An 18,336-nucleotide genomic window follows, 5' to 3' on the forward strand; every position below is an offset into this window, starting at 1 on the left:
AGATCTCAATAGGACACAGTTGAAGTTCAGAATGGACTTAATATTCGTAGACAGTTGATAGACTTGATAGACTGAGTTCCTAGTCTGCATCTGACTGGCTCTGTCAGTACTTCGTAGGGCTGTCGTCGTGGTGAAGAAAGTATTGTGGGTCCGATACTGAAGCTGGCACGACACTGGAATTACCCGGTATTGAGCCGGCACCTCCAAGTCGCGGGCCGTGACCACTTGACGCGACCACTTTACGCGGTACTTCCGCGCAGGTCGACCATGGACGCGTCCAAGTCGCGTTTCCCCAAACCAGCTCGGACACGCTCCCTCGAGCAGGGGTCGGGCTGGTATCTCCACTGCTGGAATAGAGGAACTTTTTAGGAGCTCAACTTCCACTTTCAATTCCATCTTTCCTAACCACACGATCTAAACCTTACCAACCTCGATTGATTGATTTCCCTGCACTTCGCCTTCTCAATCTGTACGAGTAACCGGAAGACCTGCAACGTCTTGATCTTCTTCCAGTAACCTCGATCCTCTACTTGACGACAACTCCTGCCCGGCCCTGACCGTCCTGCCTGCATTGACCGTCCCGCTTGCACTCCTGAACCTGACTTGACTCCTGACTTGACTCTTCATCCTCTCGTCATGGCCCGAGTAGCCTCCCGGAGGCAGGTTCAGCCTGCTGTGAAGCCGGCCACAACGAACACCATTAGCAGGTACGCCCGGCTTTCCAAGGCTCAGGTCTCCAGCCCCGACGGGACGGGGAAGAAGGTGCTTGCCGTGTGCCTGCCGAACTCCAAGGCCTACGAAGCCGTTACCGTCACTGCCATTTACGACTCGAGTGATGAGGAGAACAATTACGCCTCTGCTCGTCCTTCCGTTGCCGTCCCCGAAAAGGCGGACACCTTGGCCAAGGACAGGACGCCCAACAAGAAAAAGAGGAAAGCTCCTACCGGGGATGATGACACTACTAGCCCGCGCACCCCTTCAGCTTCCAAGTCCCTCAAGCGTCAACGCATCAAGCGTGGTGTGGTGAATGACGAAGTCCCGCTCGCCGTTGCCCCGTCAACCAAGACAACGACCGCCAAGTCCGTGCCCAGTCACCACACACAACTAACTCTTGCCGAGACGTACCGCCGGTCGCACAAGTCGACTCTCATTTCCAACGCGAAGAAGGATGGCCGTGATTCAGTGCGGAAGGCCGGTCGTCCAAAGGAGGCCAAGCCACATGCTTCGTCGAAGAGCCCGGCCGGGCGAGAGACGACGAAGCCGCGGTTGCCTGCCGAGCTCTTGGAGCTCCTCGACTTGCAAAAGGCGATTCTGAAGACAGTCGTCCTCCAGATTGCCCACCGGAACGAAAATACACCCATTGACATTAGCGACATCACACCCCAAGTGTCGCGAACATGGGGAAAGCGCAAAGTCACCATGGACGACATCAGGACGTGCATCGCTATCCAGGACATGAAGCCCGCAGAATCCGATCCAGAGACTGCTGCTGCTGCCGGTTCACCTTTTATTGTCACCGACTATGGTCGCGGTAAACTCTGCCTCGAAATCGACACGAGCAGAAACTCCGGTGCCATCGACGAAGACGCGCTCTGCAGACAATTTGAGAAGAATCTCCACATCCTTTGCGCGGAGCGCGTCACGGACGACATGAGCGATCTAGACCTATCCTTTGAGAATTTATCCTTTGACGACCTACCCAAGGCCGACATCACGCCGCGGCACCACCTCTTCACCGGGAAGCAGAACCCACTCCTAGCCAAGGGACATCGCGCTCTAGCGGACATGAAGAGCGGGATTGCGATGAAGCAGCAGGAGAAGGAGACCAAGGCCAACGCTGCAAAGGCCAGCACTGCCCCCGACGGCAAAAAGATGAGTCTGCTCGACCGCATTCGAGCCAAGGAGGTGGCCCGTTCCCAGATCGAACTGCCCTCGGGCCCAGAACTGGCACGGAAAAGGGCCATTATGAGGGCATGCGACGTGGCAGCCATTATCGGCATGCTGGCAAGCTCGTCGAACCCCATGGGGCTGCCGGTGCTCTCCTTCACCATGGCCGCGCTCCAGCAGAAAATCAAGGACTCGCTCCGCGTCCCGGTGCCCGTCGAGGAAGGCATCGACACGGTGAAGGTCCTCGCCAATGACGTTGCTCCCGAGTGGCTCCGAGTGGTGAGCATGGGGGGCAGGGAGCATGTCGTGATTCAAACGAGGAGGAAGCCATATGACGCAGAGATCGCGGCCCGTGTGAGCAGGCTGCCGTGTTAAAATAATGATTGGTGAGAGAGATGGAAGATACCCTACGAGTCTGGCGTGTTTGGTTGCTTTGGTTTGGGGGGAAGTTACAGGCACTGTAGGCGTTGATTGTACTTGGATCAGATGGCGAGCATTCATCACTTGTGTTTACTACTACCATGGGACCCGGACTGTTTTGCGAGTGAAACAGAATTATAGGTACATAATGACGGGAAGGACACTTTCCATGGTCAAACAAGAATCAAACGGGATTTGATCCTGAAGTCTGCGAGCCAACTTCTTCTTTCGTCTCTATGTGAACGTCTATGAGTCGCGAAAAGACGGGTGATGAAGGCAATCAATCTCATGATGCTGCTAACGCCATGGTATGGAACTCCCAAAAATTCCCTGCAAAGTGACGATGAAAAAATGCGTCCTCAGGGACTCGGAATGAGGGAAGATTTCGCTCCCCCCGCTTCCTCCTACAGAATCCACATCACGGACGGGTCCATCAGCCGCCCGTGCCAGACAGGGTCTCCGTAACAGGTCCCCCCTTCACTTGCTCGGCCTGCCGCAGCCCTTGACGGAAGCAAGCCGTTCCATCCTCATCGTTCTTCTTTTCGACTTGACTTTTGCATGCACTGCTCGCTTTTACTTCTTCTTGCCACCAAACTTGGGCTCGCCGATGCCGGACCCCCGGAGCTTGACGTTGAGCACGCGCTCCATGGCGGACAGCACCTTCTGGTCGGGGGCGGCGGTGCCGCGCTCAAAGTCGGCGACGACGGACTGGGTGGTGTTGCACTTGGTGGCGAGGTCCTTCTGGGTCATCTTGGGTTCGATCTTCTGGCGAGTCTGGGAGATGATGTCGCCGACCTCCTTGCCGATCGTGTTGGGCTTGATGATGTCATCTGACCGGTCGACCTTTGTGAGGCGCTGGCCTTCGGTATTGCCTTTTGCCTGTAATGGGGAGCGAGTCCGGTTAGCATTCAAGGGAAAAAAGAAGAAATTTGTCGCATGCATTGATCGATTTTGGATGGGATGAGGTGGGAGTGGTGGCAAGGAAAAGACAAAAACGAGGGGAAAGAAACAATGAACCGGGTACATACAGCATTGCCAATGGCATATTTCTTTTCGGTCGCGACACCACCAGCACGGAATGCGGCGTTGGTAGCACCCTTGCCTCTCACGACTGTCTCCCGCTCCACTGCGCCGCCGCGCACCCGGCTACCAATCTTGGTGACACTGTTCCAGTCGTCTGACATGTTGGCTGTTTTGTTTTTTGTTGCGATGTGTCCGTTCCGCAGAGGGTCGATGAAGTAAAAAGTATTTTGTTTGCGACACTAAGCCGTCTCTTGTTGTGCGTCGTCTGATTCCAACAGGGGAAACGATGGGTTTTTGGTGGTTAGTGTACGTTGTATGGGTATTTGCTGGAAAGATTGGTCCCTGGGATGGTAGAAGGTGGGATGTTTGCCATATAAAGGTCCGTGGAAGACGATGGAAGACGACTCCGGCTGACCATCTGGGACGCTGAGTCAATCGGCCTGCGGGGACACTGTGGCTTGTGGTCGGGCTGGGGCGGGCAGAACCGGCTAAAGTCCGTGCGCCACAGCGAAAAGATTCGCCTCTTGATTAGCTCCGACTCGACTCCACAGTGTGTAATGGGATTATGCAAGTCGCCTCTTATCAAAAAACGAGGAAAAGCAGAAAATTCCTTCGGATATGGTGGGATGGATTGTAGGCTTTTCTGCTAGCCAGTCTTTGTCTTGATCAAAAGAGTTTACATACGAACTGTACTTCGTAGGGCCCGGATCAATGCCATGTCTGTCCTCGGCCTCGCCGGTGCTAGATCAAGGGAATTGTTTGTTGATGCCATGACCTTGAACTGGGAGATCGCTTCTCTTACGTGATCTGGCCGTTTAACACTCACGTGCATGCCGTTGCATTTCCTCGTCTTAGGCTCTACAACAATAACAACATCTCCTTCGTATCATCTTCCAAAGAGTACGTGAAACTGGACGGTCGCACACAGTATAGTGGCACTTTGCCTTCACGACTGTCACGAATTGCTGGTCCGAGGAGTCTGATTTGATGTTGAGGGCACTGGCATATCTGGCGTGCAGTCCTGGCTCTCTCGACTTCACGAGACGACAATACTTGGCGACTCGAGTAAGTTTACCGGCAATGTCGTCCCTGGAGCGGTTCAGGGACAGCCAACTAGAGGTTCCACACGGCATTGAAGACTCTCACCTTACTTTGTTGTCGTGTCTCCATGCACTTGGGTTCAAACATGTCTCTTGATATATACTCGGAGAATCATGACTTTGCATCTCCATAACCGTTGCCCTTACAAATCTTCCATCCTCAGCCCTTGCGCCGTTTACTTTTCATCACCCGTCCGTTTTTTATTTTTTTTCTCCGTTTTGTCACCTATCTGTGTGATTGTTTCTTATCTTGTCCCCCAACTCAACCAGCTTGCAGGATATCGGGGCAAATGTGAGATCTCACTTGGCCGTCGGTACAAAGTATTCGTACACAAATTTGGTGTTTGGATTTCGACCGCAGCTGCACCAAGGCCCCATCACTCAATCGGCCCCTGTTGACGCCAACCTGCATTAGTTTCCAGCCTATTTTTACATCGTATTACGCACATCTCTGCTCATTCTCAACCGGGTGGGGAATATCTGAGCTGCAGTGGATTCCAATATGGACATCCTGCCTACCTATCCGCTCCCGCTAGCTGTGCCGACCGATTTTCTGGAATAGATGCCGGTTCTGCTTTACCTTTTCAGAACGGCTCGAGGTAAAATGGCGAGAATCTCGATGAAATGCCGAGACCTGGTAGATGCAGACCAAGTGGTGAACCATGGAAGATAAAAAGGAATACTGGGTGGTCGCACTGAGTACAATTCCACACCTCGAAATCCGGGCATCTGCGTCGTATATCAACAATCGTTAGCCGTCTCTTCTGCTCCAGGCCCAAGAAACCCAGTCCAACAGACTTACGTAGGTAGGATTTCCCTGCCATGTGAGAGGCCACATTCGAGTCCAAGAACCCCGCCGTCACGTATCGTCCACGTTCCATACCACGGCCCGCTTGGAACAGCTGAGGTCATGGAATCCTCCCCCTCCCCCTCTGTTTCCCCTCTCTTCTTAAGCTACCCCGCCTCCGTCCGTTCTCCCGGAAGCTTCTGTTCACACCCCCATCAAACATAGATTGTGGTTTCATCTCCCAACTGACAACCTTCAATCGACACTTCCTCCACTTCCCAAAGAAACAACAGATTCATTCAATTCATCGTCGCCACCATGCCTCTCACCGGACACTGCCTCTGCAAGGCCGTCACCTACACGGCCGACGTCGATGCCCCTTTGCTGACGGGCTACGACCACTGCGACGACTGCCAGCGCCAGTCGGGCTCCACCTACTGTGAGTTCTTACTTCCCGAGCCTCTCTCATCCGTCTTGATTCAAACCCTTCCCCGTCTGCTGTTCGCCCGTTGTCGTCTGCGTATGATGGCGACGTTTGGCCGCGAAATCGTAGTGTGAGGTGAAGATGAACCGAGGGGCCCCGTTGATTTCGAGATGGACAGGGAAAGGGACAAGAGCCCAGTAGACCTTTGAAAGATCTTCCAGAGTTAACCATTTGCTTCGCAACTCCAGCCCTCGTCGCCGTCGTCCCCAAGGACAAGCTCACCATCAAGGGCCCGACCAAGTCGTGGGCCGGCGTCGGATCTTCCGGCAAACCCGTCCACCGCATCTTCTGCTCCGAGTGCGGCAGCCCCATCGCCCACGACCCGGAGGCCGCCCCGGATATCATTGCCCTCAAGGCCGGTACCCTGGACTCGGAGATCAAGAAGACCCTCAAGCCTGTGAGTAGCCACCTGCGTACCTGTGTCCCTTTTTCAACACCTTTCTTCCCTATACGATGGCCTTGTCAGAAAGGCGAGAACATGCGACAAAGAAAACTCTTGAGACAAAAGAGACCCCATGTACTTACCACTGTTTACCAGGATACCGAGATCTGGACCGTCGGCAAGCTTCCCTTCTGCCAGGAGAACCTGGCCAAGCCTTTCAAGCACATGCCCGAGTAAAGCATTGGCTACTCGAAGACAAGAGGAAACGAGTGGTGGTCGGGTGAGCAATCGAAGGACGTGAGAGGAAAACGCAGTGCAAAGGAAAACAAGTTTGGATCTCCCAGGTCAAAATTGATTCAGCCAGGTGGGATGCCGTTGATATAAAGTGTTCGAGTCCCCCAGGAAAAGGTGGATAAGTTGGAAAAGGTGGGAAAGGTGGGAGAAAACGGCCGCCGGGGGAGAAGAGGGGCAAGACTGAGAACCTTGATGGCTACCACCACATAATGAACCTACTCCGTACAATACCTTACATCAAGTCTCATCGATTCGCCTCGGCGTTTCACGTGCTATGACGAAACGTTCGTCGTCTTCTTCATATCCGACTGCGGCAATAGGAACCGACCGATTGAAAGATGAACTGAGCCCCGATGTAATGTGAAATGCATGTTCGATTCATGTCTGGGCTTCTAGTAACAACCGCCATACACACACTCAAGGTAAAAATGCCCATGCCAACAACGCCAGTAATAAAACAGTCACCAACCAGCCAGCCCCTTACCCCATTCCGTTCAAGATACAGTTGTCAATACCTAATGATTTACAAAAACAAGGCGACCACCGCCGCCATACCCGCCATACCTGTCAAGAGGCTTGTTGCGACTCCCATCTGCATGCCAGCACCCGGTGTATCTTTTCCGGGGCCTCCAACCCGTGGACGTCCCGTCTCGTGGGGCCGCTTGTCGGGACGGTGGCCAGTTGTCAAGTTGTAGCCGCCTGTCTTGTGATGCTTCAAAGTTCCGCGTGTGAGGGACTGGAGCGTGCGGATGGTTGCTGTGGCCGTGACATGGTGTGTTTTGTCAGCCGTCTTGGTCCCAGTGGCCGTCGTCAGGGGCTCGGCTGTCTTGATGGGGAGAGAAGCTGAAGACTGGGCGAGCTTTTGGACTTCTGTTTGCGTGGCAGCCTCGTCAGTGGCAGCAGCCGGCTTGTCGGCGAGGACCGTGGCACCCGATGTGGGCATGGTAGCAACGTCCCGGTGGACCGACCAAATAGTGGCAAAGGGGGCGGCCGGAATCTCAGCCCCGCAGAGATCGTTGCGGGATCTATCGAGAATCCCCCGGTAGAAATTGTAGTCGCGCTCCGTCATTCCGCCATGATCCCTGATGCAGCGTTCGCAGGCCAGTTTGTTCTCAAAGAAGTCCCCTTTGCACATGCAAGAGGCATGCTTGAGGAGCGCCGCTGGACTGCCGTTCTCCGGCCGGCAGATGACTTCCTCCGTGACCATGGCCTTCCCACAGGAAGACAACTTGTCGAAGGGCTCGCCCCTGGTGGTGGGCGGATTGCAGGCCTGAACTGCCTGTGCGGCGCGAGCCTCGAGAACAGAACCATGGGCCCAGGCAGGGACAGTGAAGGCCACGAGGAGGACCGGGAGGCCAAAAGTCATTGAGCTTGGACGCATGGCGGGTGTCCCACGAACTGGAAAGCGGTTAGCCAGCCCCGAGACAGCACTGGAAGGACCTGGGACACGTAATGGACGAACCTTTCGAAGAGAGTAGGTTGTGAACCGAAAGGTGACTAGCGATGGCCGAGTGAGCCTAAAGAGAATCCGGCAGGTGTAAGAAAGAAGATGGCGAAGTGGAAAGATGAATGCAGAAGTAAGAAAGTCGAGGAGACCAAAAAAATCGATGTGCTAGCAATGGACGAGAAGAAGCTGGCAGAGGTGGTGACATACAACGACAAAAGTAAGAGAAGAAGAAGAAAAGACGAGTCGGATTCTGGGCGAGGAGGCGGGTGAAATACCCCAAGACTGGCCCAATGTCACGGAAGTGAAGTGAGAAGGAAAGGGACGCAGGACAGGAGTTCATGGGTGTGCCTCCTGTGCCCGCACCCCCGAGAAGCAGTTGCTCTGCCCTGATTCTAATATCGTCATGCCATTCTGTCCCTGCTACCCACTCATCGGTCGCAGTAGTCGATGGCTGAGCAAGAAGAAAGACCAGAGAATAGGTAGGTGAGGGAGGAAAGGATGGGGAGTCCAGACACCAAGGTACCGGATCCGATGGCCGACGTGACGAAGGAGCGCTTCTTGTTGAGGTCACTTGCGTACATCAGGGAGGTGAACGGAAGCAGGGGCGACCGATCAGACTAGCAGTAAAACCTGGACGTGTATTAGTGGTTCGAACCGTACAGTCAGTCCCTGTGGCAGTGAGAAAAGAGGAGGCTCCTGGAGATAGTGGCTTCCTTCTGGCCTCCTTTGAGGTTCGAGTCGAGGGAACCTACCCAGCCGACCTTACACGATCATCAGTGGTCGGTAGGGTAGATGTAGACGATTGCAGAATGATCCTGGTCTTCCGAGAAGCGTATGAGCACGAATGTATACGTTTATACCTCGTCTTGAAGTACATTACAGAGCGAAACCTGACCCTTTGCATAGGAGATTATGGGCAGATGTCTGGGTACAGTGAGCATCATGAACTATACCTACCTAACCTAGGTAGCTTGTTCTCATCGGAAAGGAAATGGATGGATTCTCAGGGGTAAATAGGAACGTATTCGCACTCACCGGTCCATTGACGACGTCAACGAAGAGGGGATAGAAGGAGGACTTGAGATCTGACGGAGGAAAGTACTCGGGTATAACGGTGTTCCTCCTGCCACCCTTACCTTCCGTAGGTCGGGACTCACTCGTAAGCCTTCCCACTTGCACCAAACCATCAATGTCATGACGCGTCTATTTCCTTATCAAAATCATGCAACTCCTTTTCGAACGCCACTGCTTTTTGAAAGTAGATCATGTACTCGCCCGTGGTAGTGCCTGCCTTCTTCCCACATATCAAACCCGATCACCGACAGTTTATGCCACAAGGAAGCCGCCGCCGCCGATAGCCCCTGCCAGAACAGCCACACCAATGGCCCAGCCACCGAGACTCCGCCTCTCCGCTCCCGAGTCAGGAAATTGCTTCTGAGCCTCAACTGTCTGACTCCCAGTGACTGTCGAGCAACTAGCCGTCCCGCATTCATACCCGCTCGGGCAGCAGCCTGCCACAGGTCCAGCATCCTGACCGCAGAGGAACCACCCACTCGCGCATGATTCCGTCGCCTGGGCTGTCCCGGTAGGCACGTCCGTTATTGGCACCACCACGGTCGCCCCGTCCGTCACTATGGTCGTTGACGGGCTGGAGGGACAGTCGGTCGCCCCGCAACCTTGACCTGTACGGCAGCACCCGCCGCCGTCGCGGGCCAGGCAAGCGTAAAAGCCCGTGGGGCAGTAATCGCTCGATGTCTCCGTCGTGGGTTCTTCTGTCGTGGATTCTTCTGTCGTTTCGCTCTCCGTAGAGGTCGGCCGGAAAGGAGGGATGGCCGCCGAGTTGGAAGTGGACGTCACCCTGGTGGGCGAAGGCGTGACCGTACTCGTCTTGGTGCTCGTCACTGTGCTTGGCTCGTCGCTTGCCGTGATAATGACAGTGACGACCACCGTCGACGGCTCGCCGCCGTCCGCAGTTGTTGTTGACGTGCGTGTCACTGTCGTAATGGACTGGGATGTTGACAATGTCGATGAAGGGACCGGAGGCGGACTCGGGACGCCTGGAGGATGCTCTTGTCAATGCCAGCTCCAAATGTCACTCAAAAAAAAAGAAAAGGGAAAGCAAAAAAAGGGAAAGAAAGGACTAGACTACTCACATCCCATACCCCGGCACACAAACCCAGGGATGCAGCACCCGCCACCAAGCTCTGTCGGACAGCTCGGGGAACCGTCCGGGCACGACCCAACAGGCCCGCCGCACTCTGCACCCTGCGGACAGCATGCAACGTTTCCGACGCTCGGATCGTCCACTTCAACGCAGTTCTCGCCGCTCATGCAGCACTTGTTGGGTTGTCCGACGTTGCCGCAGTCCTTCATCCCCTCGGGGCAGGTTTGCCTGCCCTCCAACACATTCAACGTCCCCCTCGCTCTCCTGAGGAGCTCCCACCCGTCATCGTCGCTGGAAGGATTCCGTTGATGCGATTGAAACGCCGGCCGGTATTGCCTACCGCCTGGCCACGTGGTGCTGACGTTGGCCGCTAGCGAACTCTCCTCCTCCACGGATAGCTGTAACCGGGCCGCTAGAATGGCCTCGCGCGGGGATAGAAACGGCGACGCTCTGTAAGGTTCATCCTGGTCCCTCGGGAAAGCAAAGTGCTCGGGAAAGAGCTTCTCCGAAGAATCGAGCGGCATCTTGCGGATCGCCGTGGGTTTGCGCTGCGCCTGCTGGGCACCGACCTGGGCGGCGACCAGCAGTAGTAGGGACGATGGAAGTCCCACAATTTCCGTGAGCCGCATGATGCGAAGTTGCGGATGGTACGGCAAAGGCGGCGCGTCGCGATACCCCGAGGTTGAGGGATGTCGGTATAAAGGATGTTTATGCGACGATGGGTGAAGCTATTGGTGCCAAGCAGTCGTTGGTTGCTAGGAGTGATCAGGTCGGCCTGTACACGGAAAGCGTCGTCACCATGGATGCGAAACCGGAAGACAAATTCACGGGAGTAGTCCTCTCAATCCGATGACCAGACTTCTCTCGTTTGAACTGACCGAATGAGGACTGAATTGCATTGTGGCATTGTTCATTGGTGGCGGGCGAGCAGCATTTTGACCGACTTCCTCTTGGTTCGTACAGTGGCTCGTGTACCGTGCCCGACCCCTGTCCCGCGATCTCAGCTACCGTTTGGCGTTCAACGGTCGACCTACTTCGTACTCCGTAACGGCAAGCCAGCCTACAGTGCCTCCGCACAAAATCCGATAAGTCCATTTTTTTTTTTCAAACCTTTATTTATGGGATTGCTAGTCCAGCGCACATACTTCTCTAGCTTCGATGCATGACGACCTTGAACTTGCTAGATATTTTGCTTCTGACTGTACCTCCAAATGACACATGCAGGGATTGGTACGGATGCGAACAGCAGATGATTACCTAAGGTACAACGTACGTAGGTTACTTTGTCAGTTCCAAGTCGTCTCAAACAACGATTCTGTCCACCCTCTCGCGTCTCTCAAACAAGACTCAAAGAAGACCAGAAAAAGCATTATTGGACTGAAGCACCATTGTATCATTTATGCGATCTGACGTCTGTTCTCATGTTCGTCTCTAGCTGCATCATAAAAGTCATTTCTACCAGCAGTGTAATGCGTCAAAGCTCGCTGCCCCTTTATCCAGCCCACCCAGGCCACCCCTAATGGAGCCAAATCTGCTTCCGAGTCGTCATCGCTTCTTTTCTTCTAGATACGCGTCAGCCGTAGCATCATCCTCAGCGCACCGATGCTCTGTTCCTCCTCTAGAATGACCGATTCCCCCGCCGCTCCCTCCAACGGCTGAAGCGTGGCACGCAATGCATTCACGAACAGCTCCTCCTTGGAGTCAATAATCTTATCCAGGTCCACGTTCTCCGGGTTCGCAGTCACCCCGTACTGCATGTGGACTTCGTCCGTGGGCACCAGGCCCGCTTTCTTGCGCATCCTCTGCACCCGGTTGATCACCTCGCGCGCCAGGCCCTCGTACACGAGGTCTTCCGCCGAAACGTCCGTGTCGAGCAAGATGATGACGTCGTTCGAGAAGGCCGCCTCGAGCTTCGACGGTTCCCCCGCGGCCTTGCCGTCTACTCCGTCGGCCTTGGAGATGACTCGTACGATTTCCAAGTCGTTCTCCTCGAGCTGGATCCCGTCAATGGTCATCGTCTTCTCGATCTGGTAATTCCTCAGCTGCTCTTGCGAGAGGCTGGGCAGCGCCTTGCGCACCACCTGCACATTCTTCTTGAGCTTCTTGCCCAGCGTCGGCCAGTCCACCTTGGCCTCTAGGACGATGCCGTATTTCGCCTCGTCGGTAGTCAGGATGACCTCCTGCACGTTGAGCTCTCCCTTGACGTAGTCCACCAGCGACTCCACGTCGGACAGGTGCTGCTCGTCGGCGACTACGACGATGGACCTCAGCGGCGTCTTCAGGCTGAGGGTGCGGCGTTCTCTTGCCGTTCGTCCCAGATCGATCACCTTTTGCATGGCCGATACCTTTCTCTCAATCACCTCGTCGAACAGCGCCTGTTGAACGGTCGGGAAGCGAAGGAAGTGCACACTTCTCGAGTCGGGGACCTCCGACAGCACGTCCCCGAGGACGGGTTTCAGGAGCCCGTAGATGTGCTCCGTGATGAAGGGCGTAAAAGGCGCCAGAGCCCGGACCAACGTGTAGAGGACCTGAAGGAGTGTGTTCAACGCAGCTTTGGTGTCCTCGATGCCCAATCCCGCCACGCCCTTCAGCCGCTTGCGGTTGAATCGAATGTACCAGTTGGTGAGGTTGTCGAGGACTTGAAGCAACCGCGGAACGACCGTGTACAGGCGGTATCCGGCCATCTCCTGGTCGATAAACTGCAACATGCTCTGGCAGTCGGCCAGAATCCACCGATCCATGACGTTTTCCAGACCCTTGCCCTCCGTGAACGAGCGGTCGGCAGTGAATTCTTCGCCCGTGTTCTTCTTGTACAGCAGGGCCTGTTCATAGAAGAACCGGTAGCTGTTCCACAGCGGGAGCAGAACTTTAGACACTACCTCCTTGACACCGGACTCCTTGAAGCGCAGTGGCTCGGCCCGGACCACGGGGGAATTGATGAGGTAGAGCCTCAATGCATCGGAGCCGTACTCGTTGATGACGTTGCTGGGATCGGGGTAGTTTTTGAGGCTCTTGGACATCTTCTTTCCGTCGCCAGCAAGAACGAGACCGTTGACGATGCAGTTCCGGAAAGGTGACACCTGGAAGAGCTTGTTCCCCAGGACGGTCAGGGTGTAGAACCAGCCTCGAGTCTGGTCGAGACCCTCGGCAATAAAGTCCGCCGGGAAGCGGCCGCCATGGAAGGTGTCGGGGTTCTCAAAGGGATAATGCACCGAGGCGTATGGCATGCTTCCCGACTCGAACCAGCAGTCGAAGACTTCGTCCACCCGCTTCAGCATGCCCTTGCCTTTCCTGGATGGGATCTGGATGTGGTCAACCTTGTCCCGATGCAAGTCGTCGAGCGGCCCGTCGTAGCCACTCAGCTCCCTCAGCTCGGCCCGGCTTCCGACACAGATAACCTCTTCGAAATCGTCGCTGACCCAGAGCGGAAGGGGCGTACCCCAATACCTGTTGCGAGAGACATTCCAGTCGTGGGCATTGGCGATCCAGTTGCCGAATCGCTTCTCCTTGACAAAGGAGGGGACCCAGTTGGTGGATTCCAGGTTCGAAAGCATCTCCGGGATAGAGTTGGTGACCCGGATGAACCAAGACGAGACGGCCTTTCGAATGAGCTGTGTATCTGAGCGCCAGCAAAACTTGTCAACGTGCGATACCTGGCTCTCAACCAGGAGGCGGCCAGTCTTTCTCAAGTCCTTGAGAATGGCCTTGTCCGCCGTCTTGACGTGTTGTCCGGCGTAGTCCGTCACTTCGGCCGTGAATTGCCCATTCTGGTCCACAGGGCAGGGCGGCAGGCGGTTCTCGTTGATGAACCCAGCGGCGATTGCGGCGTCGTAATCCTCTTGACCGAAGCCTGGAGCCTGGTGGACAAGGCCTGTTCCCTCACCGGCCTCCACATAGTCGGCTCCAATCACCTGGAAGCATTCCGAGTACGACTCGGCAAAGTAGGGGAAGATGGGCTCGTATTTCCAGCCGATCAGGTCCTTCCCAACAAACTTCCTCAGAATCTTGTACTTGGCCTTCTTGAAATCCTTCCCGTAGAAAGAAGGCAGGCCACTCTCCATGGTGATATATTTCTTGCCCGATTTCTCATCGAGAAACTCGACGTATTCGAATTCGGGGTGGACTGCAATGAGAAGGTTGGACGGAAGGGTCCATGGCGTGGTCGTGTAAATGACCAACGACGCGTCGACGCCTTCTTGCCCGACAACCGGGAAAGAAACAAGAATGGCGGGGTCTTGCGTCGTCTTCTCGTTTTGCTTCGCTTCGATCTGGCTGAGGGGCGTACCTAGGGCGGTCGAATAGGGCATGATCTGGTAGGCGCGATATACCTGATCCTTATCGAAGAGCTGCTTGAATACCCACCAACACGACTCCATGAAAGTGACGTCCATAGACTGCGGAACACGTAATGTCAGCCAGGGCGTGTCCTAACTGTTGGGGGAGGTTTCAGGGTTGGGGGAGCCAACCTTGTAGTCGTTGTCAAAGTCGATCCAGCGACCCAAACGCTCGATAATCTGCCTCCACTCTGTAGCATATCTCATGACAATGGCCCTACACTCTGCGTTGTAGGCCTCAACGCCCATTTTCGCAACAGCATCTTGGGCCGACATGCCGTATTTCTTGTCGATTTCGTACTCGATGGGTAGGCCATGGGTATCCCAGCCGAACCGCCGACTGACATGATACCCCTTCATTGCCCAGTACCGGGGGATGATATCCTTGATCGTGGACGTCAAGAGATGCCCATAGTGGGGGAGACCTGAAGTAGTCTGTTAGGGGATAACGGGGATAGCTTGGGGACGTGATGGACACGAAAAAAAGGTTCCCGTACCAGTAGCTGAACGCCGGTGTGTCAGTAAGCTGTAAATCCCCCTGAATAGTGAGATGGAAGTCTAATCACATACCAAACGGAGGCCCATCGTAGAAGGTGAAGGGCTCGCACCCTTCGGTCAGGCGAAGCTGCGTCTGGAAGGCATCAACCTCTCGCCAGAAGCGGATGGTCTCCTCCTCGGTCTTTGGGAAGCTGATGCTCATCTTGGGATGACAGCGATTCCCGCGTGCCTCGATTCCAACGGCGGAGAAAGAATCACCGTGTGAGGTGACGGGTCAACGAGGGAGGAGGTCAATTGTTGGCGCCTCTTTGAAGTTTGCGACGAAAATTCGGTGACCCGAAAGCGAAAACACCGGAAGTCGATGGATTTTTTTCCCCTCGCCGAGTTGCCTTCGCTGGGTCAGGCACCGTGACTCAGTATATTGCCCCGCCCCCGCCAACCACCGTAGAGTCAATTGGGAAGGCGGTCGGCTTGAGAGCCAGGTCCACGCGTTAGAGCACGTGACCTTCCTTACACACGATCTTGTCAACCTCCAAGTGCAACTTCTACGTGTCTGAAGTTGAAGATCAATTTACGATGGGAATACAGTCTACGACCCAGTTTCTGGCTCTTAGCTGAGCTCAACTTATGGGTTTCTCTGAAACAGTTGCCGAAGCCAAGATTGCCGAATATCGTATCCTGTAAGTACGGGCGGCGGCCATTTGGTCTGCCCGTGGATTTGACAGGATGACTCTATTCTACATCCGTGCGCGTGATCGATGTATTAACCATCAGTTGTCTTCTGTTCAAGTGCAAAGCTATTACTCGTACCATCGAGTGCTCGACTCAATATGGGCGAACCGAAAGACGGACAAGTGAAGGCGACAACTTCCCCTCGGCGAATCCCCATATGCACGTGTATTGAGGGGGATGGCGAGGACTATGCGATTGGCATCGCCGAGGTCCCGAGCACTCAATCGTGGGGCATTATTACATGACGTCTTCAACATTGCAATGTTCACGGCTCAAGGGTCATAGCATGAAGCCCGCCAGATCCGAAGAGAGGGGGAAATCATCCCGCGCGATGAATTTCCTAGAACACCTACTTCTAGCCGATGGGTGACGGTAGATTCTCGAACCTCCCGGTTCCCATGGAGAAGAGACCGCCAGTGATCCAGGGCCAAGCCTAGCGGACTTCGAAGCCGTGTGGTGGCCACTCCACTGGGCTTACGGGCCTCCCTCGAGCCCTGCCTCCTGAACGCTTTGGCCCTCACGGTACCCGTGTGTATTCATGGATTGCATGGTTCCCGAATGCCGTGACGGCGAGGAAGACCCGGACAGGCAAGCCCCGGACGGCGACAGGGAAGTAAGCCGCAGAGACGACACTCTTTGGTGATTACGGAGAGTTAGGTCGACATGAGGGACCCGGTTGCGGCGGAGGAGGGGGCCTGAGGCCTGGATATGATGTCCAGGTATGGCCGACTGGTACGGGATCATCCCACCGCGACTGTCGGCAGACTTGTTGGCCTAGCGACACGGTGGTTATTGAAATATATGGACCTGAGAGTGCGGCTAAGACATGTTCCACGGCGAGACTTTCAAGTACGCCGAGCGAGGTCAGATGCCCGGGTCGAGAGGGCTCGGAAGCTTTGATTGTCTGCAGCAAGTCAGTCATCTCTGCCAACTCGCTGATCCATCCCCCCAAAGCTACGAAGTAAGAGCATGTCCCTGGAAGAAGTTGATGGTCGACCACGCCTTGGTATGTTCAATAAGAGATCATTGAATAGATTCCAGGTGGCAGAGGACACCTTGGCAGCTACTATGTGCAGGTAAGGGCTCGAGCGAGAAATCATTAATAGAGCCATGAAGCAGGCGGCGACAAGCAAAGACATGCCGAGGGATTCGCGCGGAAATGCAAATAAATCGATGTGAATATGCATCTATAACCACGATACAGTTTGGATTGTTGTATTAAAACAGATCGGCCCAGGGCACTAGTGAGCGACGGGTTGAGCCGCATTGGCTTCTTCATTGTGGTGTATGAGATCCAGTTCAATGTCACGAGGCTGGCGTCGTCCGTTTCACCATCAGCCCCAGAATGAAACGATCTGATTCTCCAAAGACGCAGGTGGCTAGCCACACTGTCGGGTCAGGAAGAAATGCGTCCCACCATGCCAGTTAGCCAGCACTCTGCAAGCATGCTGCGTTCATTGATTGTTCCGGCAGCTTCAGAGCCGCCATAACCATTGTTTTTGTTTGATAATACTTGCCTACTCAGTAGTTTGATAGGAAGTCCCTGTTAAATTTGATAGGCAACTCGGCGTCGAGTCCTACACGGGCATGCTACCGTAGTTGCTATTAGAGAGACTGTCTGTTCCCTAAGGGCCGAGGCGCTACTCTGTACTCTCCTCTGTACGGAGTACGATATACTCGCGCCTAAACAGAGTCTACTTCGTATGCTGACGGAATGTAATTACGTCATGACACCCGGGAAATGAGTTAGTTGTGAGGAGACGGAGCCAAGCGCGTGGACGGATGTCGGTTCCATTTCCCATCCCAACAGATGTACCCCACCCAGCCGTCCCTTATACCTCACAAGTACCTGCCGTTCCGAGACAGAGTTTTAGTTTTCACTGCATCTACTGACGTCATGCATTTTATGGCGTACCGTCTTCTGCCTCCCAACTAGCAATGAATACTGTAAATAAAGGATGAGTGCGTAAAACAACAAGTTCCCATGCCCATCTCTAGTCTTTCTCGAGCTCCTTGGAGGATTTTGTGGTCGATGGGGATGTCGGTAACTTTTGAGTAGACGGCCGAGGTGAGAGTGTGTGACGATGGGGTGGGAGACGCTAGCGCGACATGGTCTGAGAAGAAACGGTGTGAAGATTTGACGGAGACGACTCCCACGGTATCCAAGACGGGCTTAGTAGTTCTGACGCTATGACCGGCATAGGCCACTCATGAAGCTCTTAAAGAGGCGCACCCACCAAGAGTGGGGGCTGCCGATGCGACGTCGTCTTTGATTACAAAGTACAATGTATCCAACCAATCCCTGGACTACATACCTAGTCAGGGTGGTGCTGGATTGCCACAGAGTCGATACCTAATAATTACCGGCACACTGTGTTATTTGCCTCTTCTCGACGAGTAGGTACATTTATCTTGTTGGCTCGGCCGAGGAGCCTCTGCTGGTGTTGACCAACGAGCGACGCGACGGTCGTCAATTGGCGAAAGTTGGGTCGAAGACTCACCACGTACGGCGTACAAAATTGATAGTGTAGATCGGTCCAGGCTTCCTTGGCCGGTGAAAACCGGCATCGCGATCGCTAGAAGTGATAAAGGGCTTCCTAGAAATAGGGACAACTATCGTCGATCGGCGATATAAAGCATGGCGAGGCTCTTGTAAAAACCATCAGAATAATAATAAGAAGAATAAGGATGAGAAATCCTTGTGGGCTTCCGTGTATTCGAATCCATGTCATCAGCAATATCCGCCTCCAGATACCTACGAACACACTATCATCTGTCCTAGCA

General features: G+C 54.5%; 6 protein-coding genes across 6 annotated transcripts; 2 read left to right on the forward strand and 4 right to left on the reverse strand.

Moving 5' to 3' along the window:
• Nucleotides 1-447: 447 nt before the first annotated feature.
• On the forward strand, nt 448-2,262 carry ACRALDRAFT_1079941 (uncharacterized protein; the record flags this gene model as incomplete). Its single annotated transcript, XM_071018960.1, has 1 exon — nt 448-2,262. Exon 1 carries the CDS (start codon nt 637-639, stop codon nt 2,260-2,262), a length of 1,626 nt encoding a protein of 541 aa, XP_070876907.1. The 5' UTR covers nt 448-636.
• A 618-nt stretch (nt 2,263-2,880) lies between these two features.
• Nucleotides 2,881-3,491, reverse strand: ACRALDRAFT_1068363 (uncharacterized protein; the record flags this gene model as incomplete). Its single annotated transcript, XM_071017559.1, has 2 exons — nt 2,881-3,186; nt 3,336-3,491. The coding sequence occupies 2 exons, from the start codon at nt 3,489-3,491 to the stop codon at nt 2,881-2,883; spliced, it is 462 nt and encodes a 153-aa protein (XP_070876908.1).
• Nucleotides 3,492-5,535: 2,044 nt separating this feature from the next.
• On the forward strand, nt 5,536-6,320 carry ACRALDRAFT_2100045 (uncharacterized protein; the record flags this gene model as incomplete). The annotated part of the gene is made up of 3 exons (XM_071022993.1): nt 5,536-5,656; nt 5,890-6,098; nt 6,240-6,320. The coding sequence occupies 3 exons, from the start codon at nt 5,536-5,538 to the stop codon at nt 6,318-6,320; spliced, it is 411 nt and encodes a 136-aa protein (XP_070876909.1).
• A 580-nt stretch (nt 6,321-6,900) lies between these two features.
• ACRALDRAFT_1068365 (uncharacterized protein) lies at nt 6,901-7,758 on the reverse strand (the record flags this gene model as incomplete). Its single annotated transcript, XM_071017560.1, has 1 exon — nt 6,901-7,758. The coding sequence occupies one exon, from the start codon at nt 7,756-7,758 to the stop codon at nt 6,901-6,903; it is 858 nt and encodes a 285-aa protein (XP_070876910.1).
• A 1,234-nt stretch (nt 7,759-8,992) lies between these two features.
• On the reverse strand, nt 8,993-10,910 carry ACRALDRAFT_1079944 (uncharacterized protein). Its single transcript, XM_071018961.1, has 2 exons — nt 9,978-10,910; nt 8,993-9,881 (listed from the first exon to the last, which is right to left on the reverse strand). The coding sequence occupies exons 1-2, from the start codon at nt 10,615-10,617 to the stop codon at nt 9,151-9,153; spliced, it is 1,371 nt and encodes a 456-aa protein (XP_070876911.1). The 5' UTR covers nt 10,618-10,910; the 3' UTR covers nt 8,993-9,150.
• A 437-nt stretch (nt 10,911-11,347) lies between these two features.
• On the reverse strand, nt 11,348-15,199 carry ACRALDRAFT_2051653 (uncharacterized protein). The gene is made up of 3 exons (XM_071021620.1): nt 14,893-15,199; nt 14,455-14,756; nt 11,348-14,382 (listed from the first exon to the last, which is right to left on the reverse strand). The coding sequence occupies exons 1-3, from the start codon at nt 15,020-15,022 to the stop codon at nt 11,551-11,553; spliced, it is 3,264 nt and encodes a 1,087-aa protein (XP_070876912.1). The 5' UTR covers nt 15,023-15,199; the 3' UTR covers nt 11,348-11,550.
• Nucleotides 15,200-18,336: the final 3,137 nt, after the last annotated feature.

This window comes from Sodiomyces alcalophilus (assembly GCF_042370955.1).
Source record: "Sodiomyces alcalophilus JCM 7366 unplaced genomic scaffold ACRALscaffold_2, whole genome shotgun sequence".
NCBI classification, from domain to species: Eukaryota; Fungi; Ascomycota; class Sordariomycetes; order Glomerellales; family Plectosphaerellaceae; genus Sodiomyces; species Sodiomyces alcalophilus.

Bases quoted from the DNA above. Each gene is read 5' to 3' on its own strand.
- ACRALDRAFT_1079944 (XM_071018961.1), bottom strand. From the start codon at position 10,617: ATGCGGCTCACGGAAATTGTGGGACTTCCATCGTCCCTACTACTGCTG. The intron at 9,882-9,977 runs GTGAGTAGTCTA...AGCATCCTCCAG, and splicing joins TGTGTGCCGGGGTATGGGAT to GCGTCCCGAGTCCGCCTCCG.
- ACRALDRAFT_2051653 (XM_071021620.1), bottom strand. From the start codon at position 15,022: ATGAGCATCAGCTTCCCAAAGACCGAGGAGGAGACCATCCGCTTCTGG. The intron at 14,757-14,892 runs GTATGTGATTAG...TCCCCTAACAGA, and splicing joins CTACGATGGGCCTCCGTTTG to CTACTTCAGGTCTCCCCCAC. The intron at 14,383-14,454 runs GTTGGCTCCCCC...CGTGTTCCGCAG, and splicing joins ACTTTGACAACGACTACAAG to TCTATGGACGTCACTTTCAT.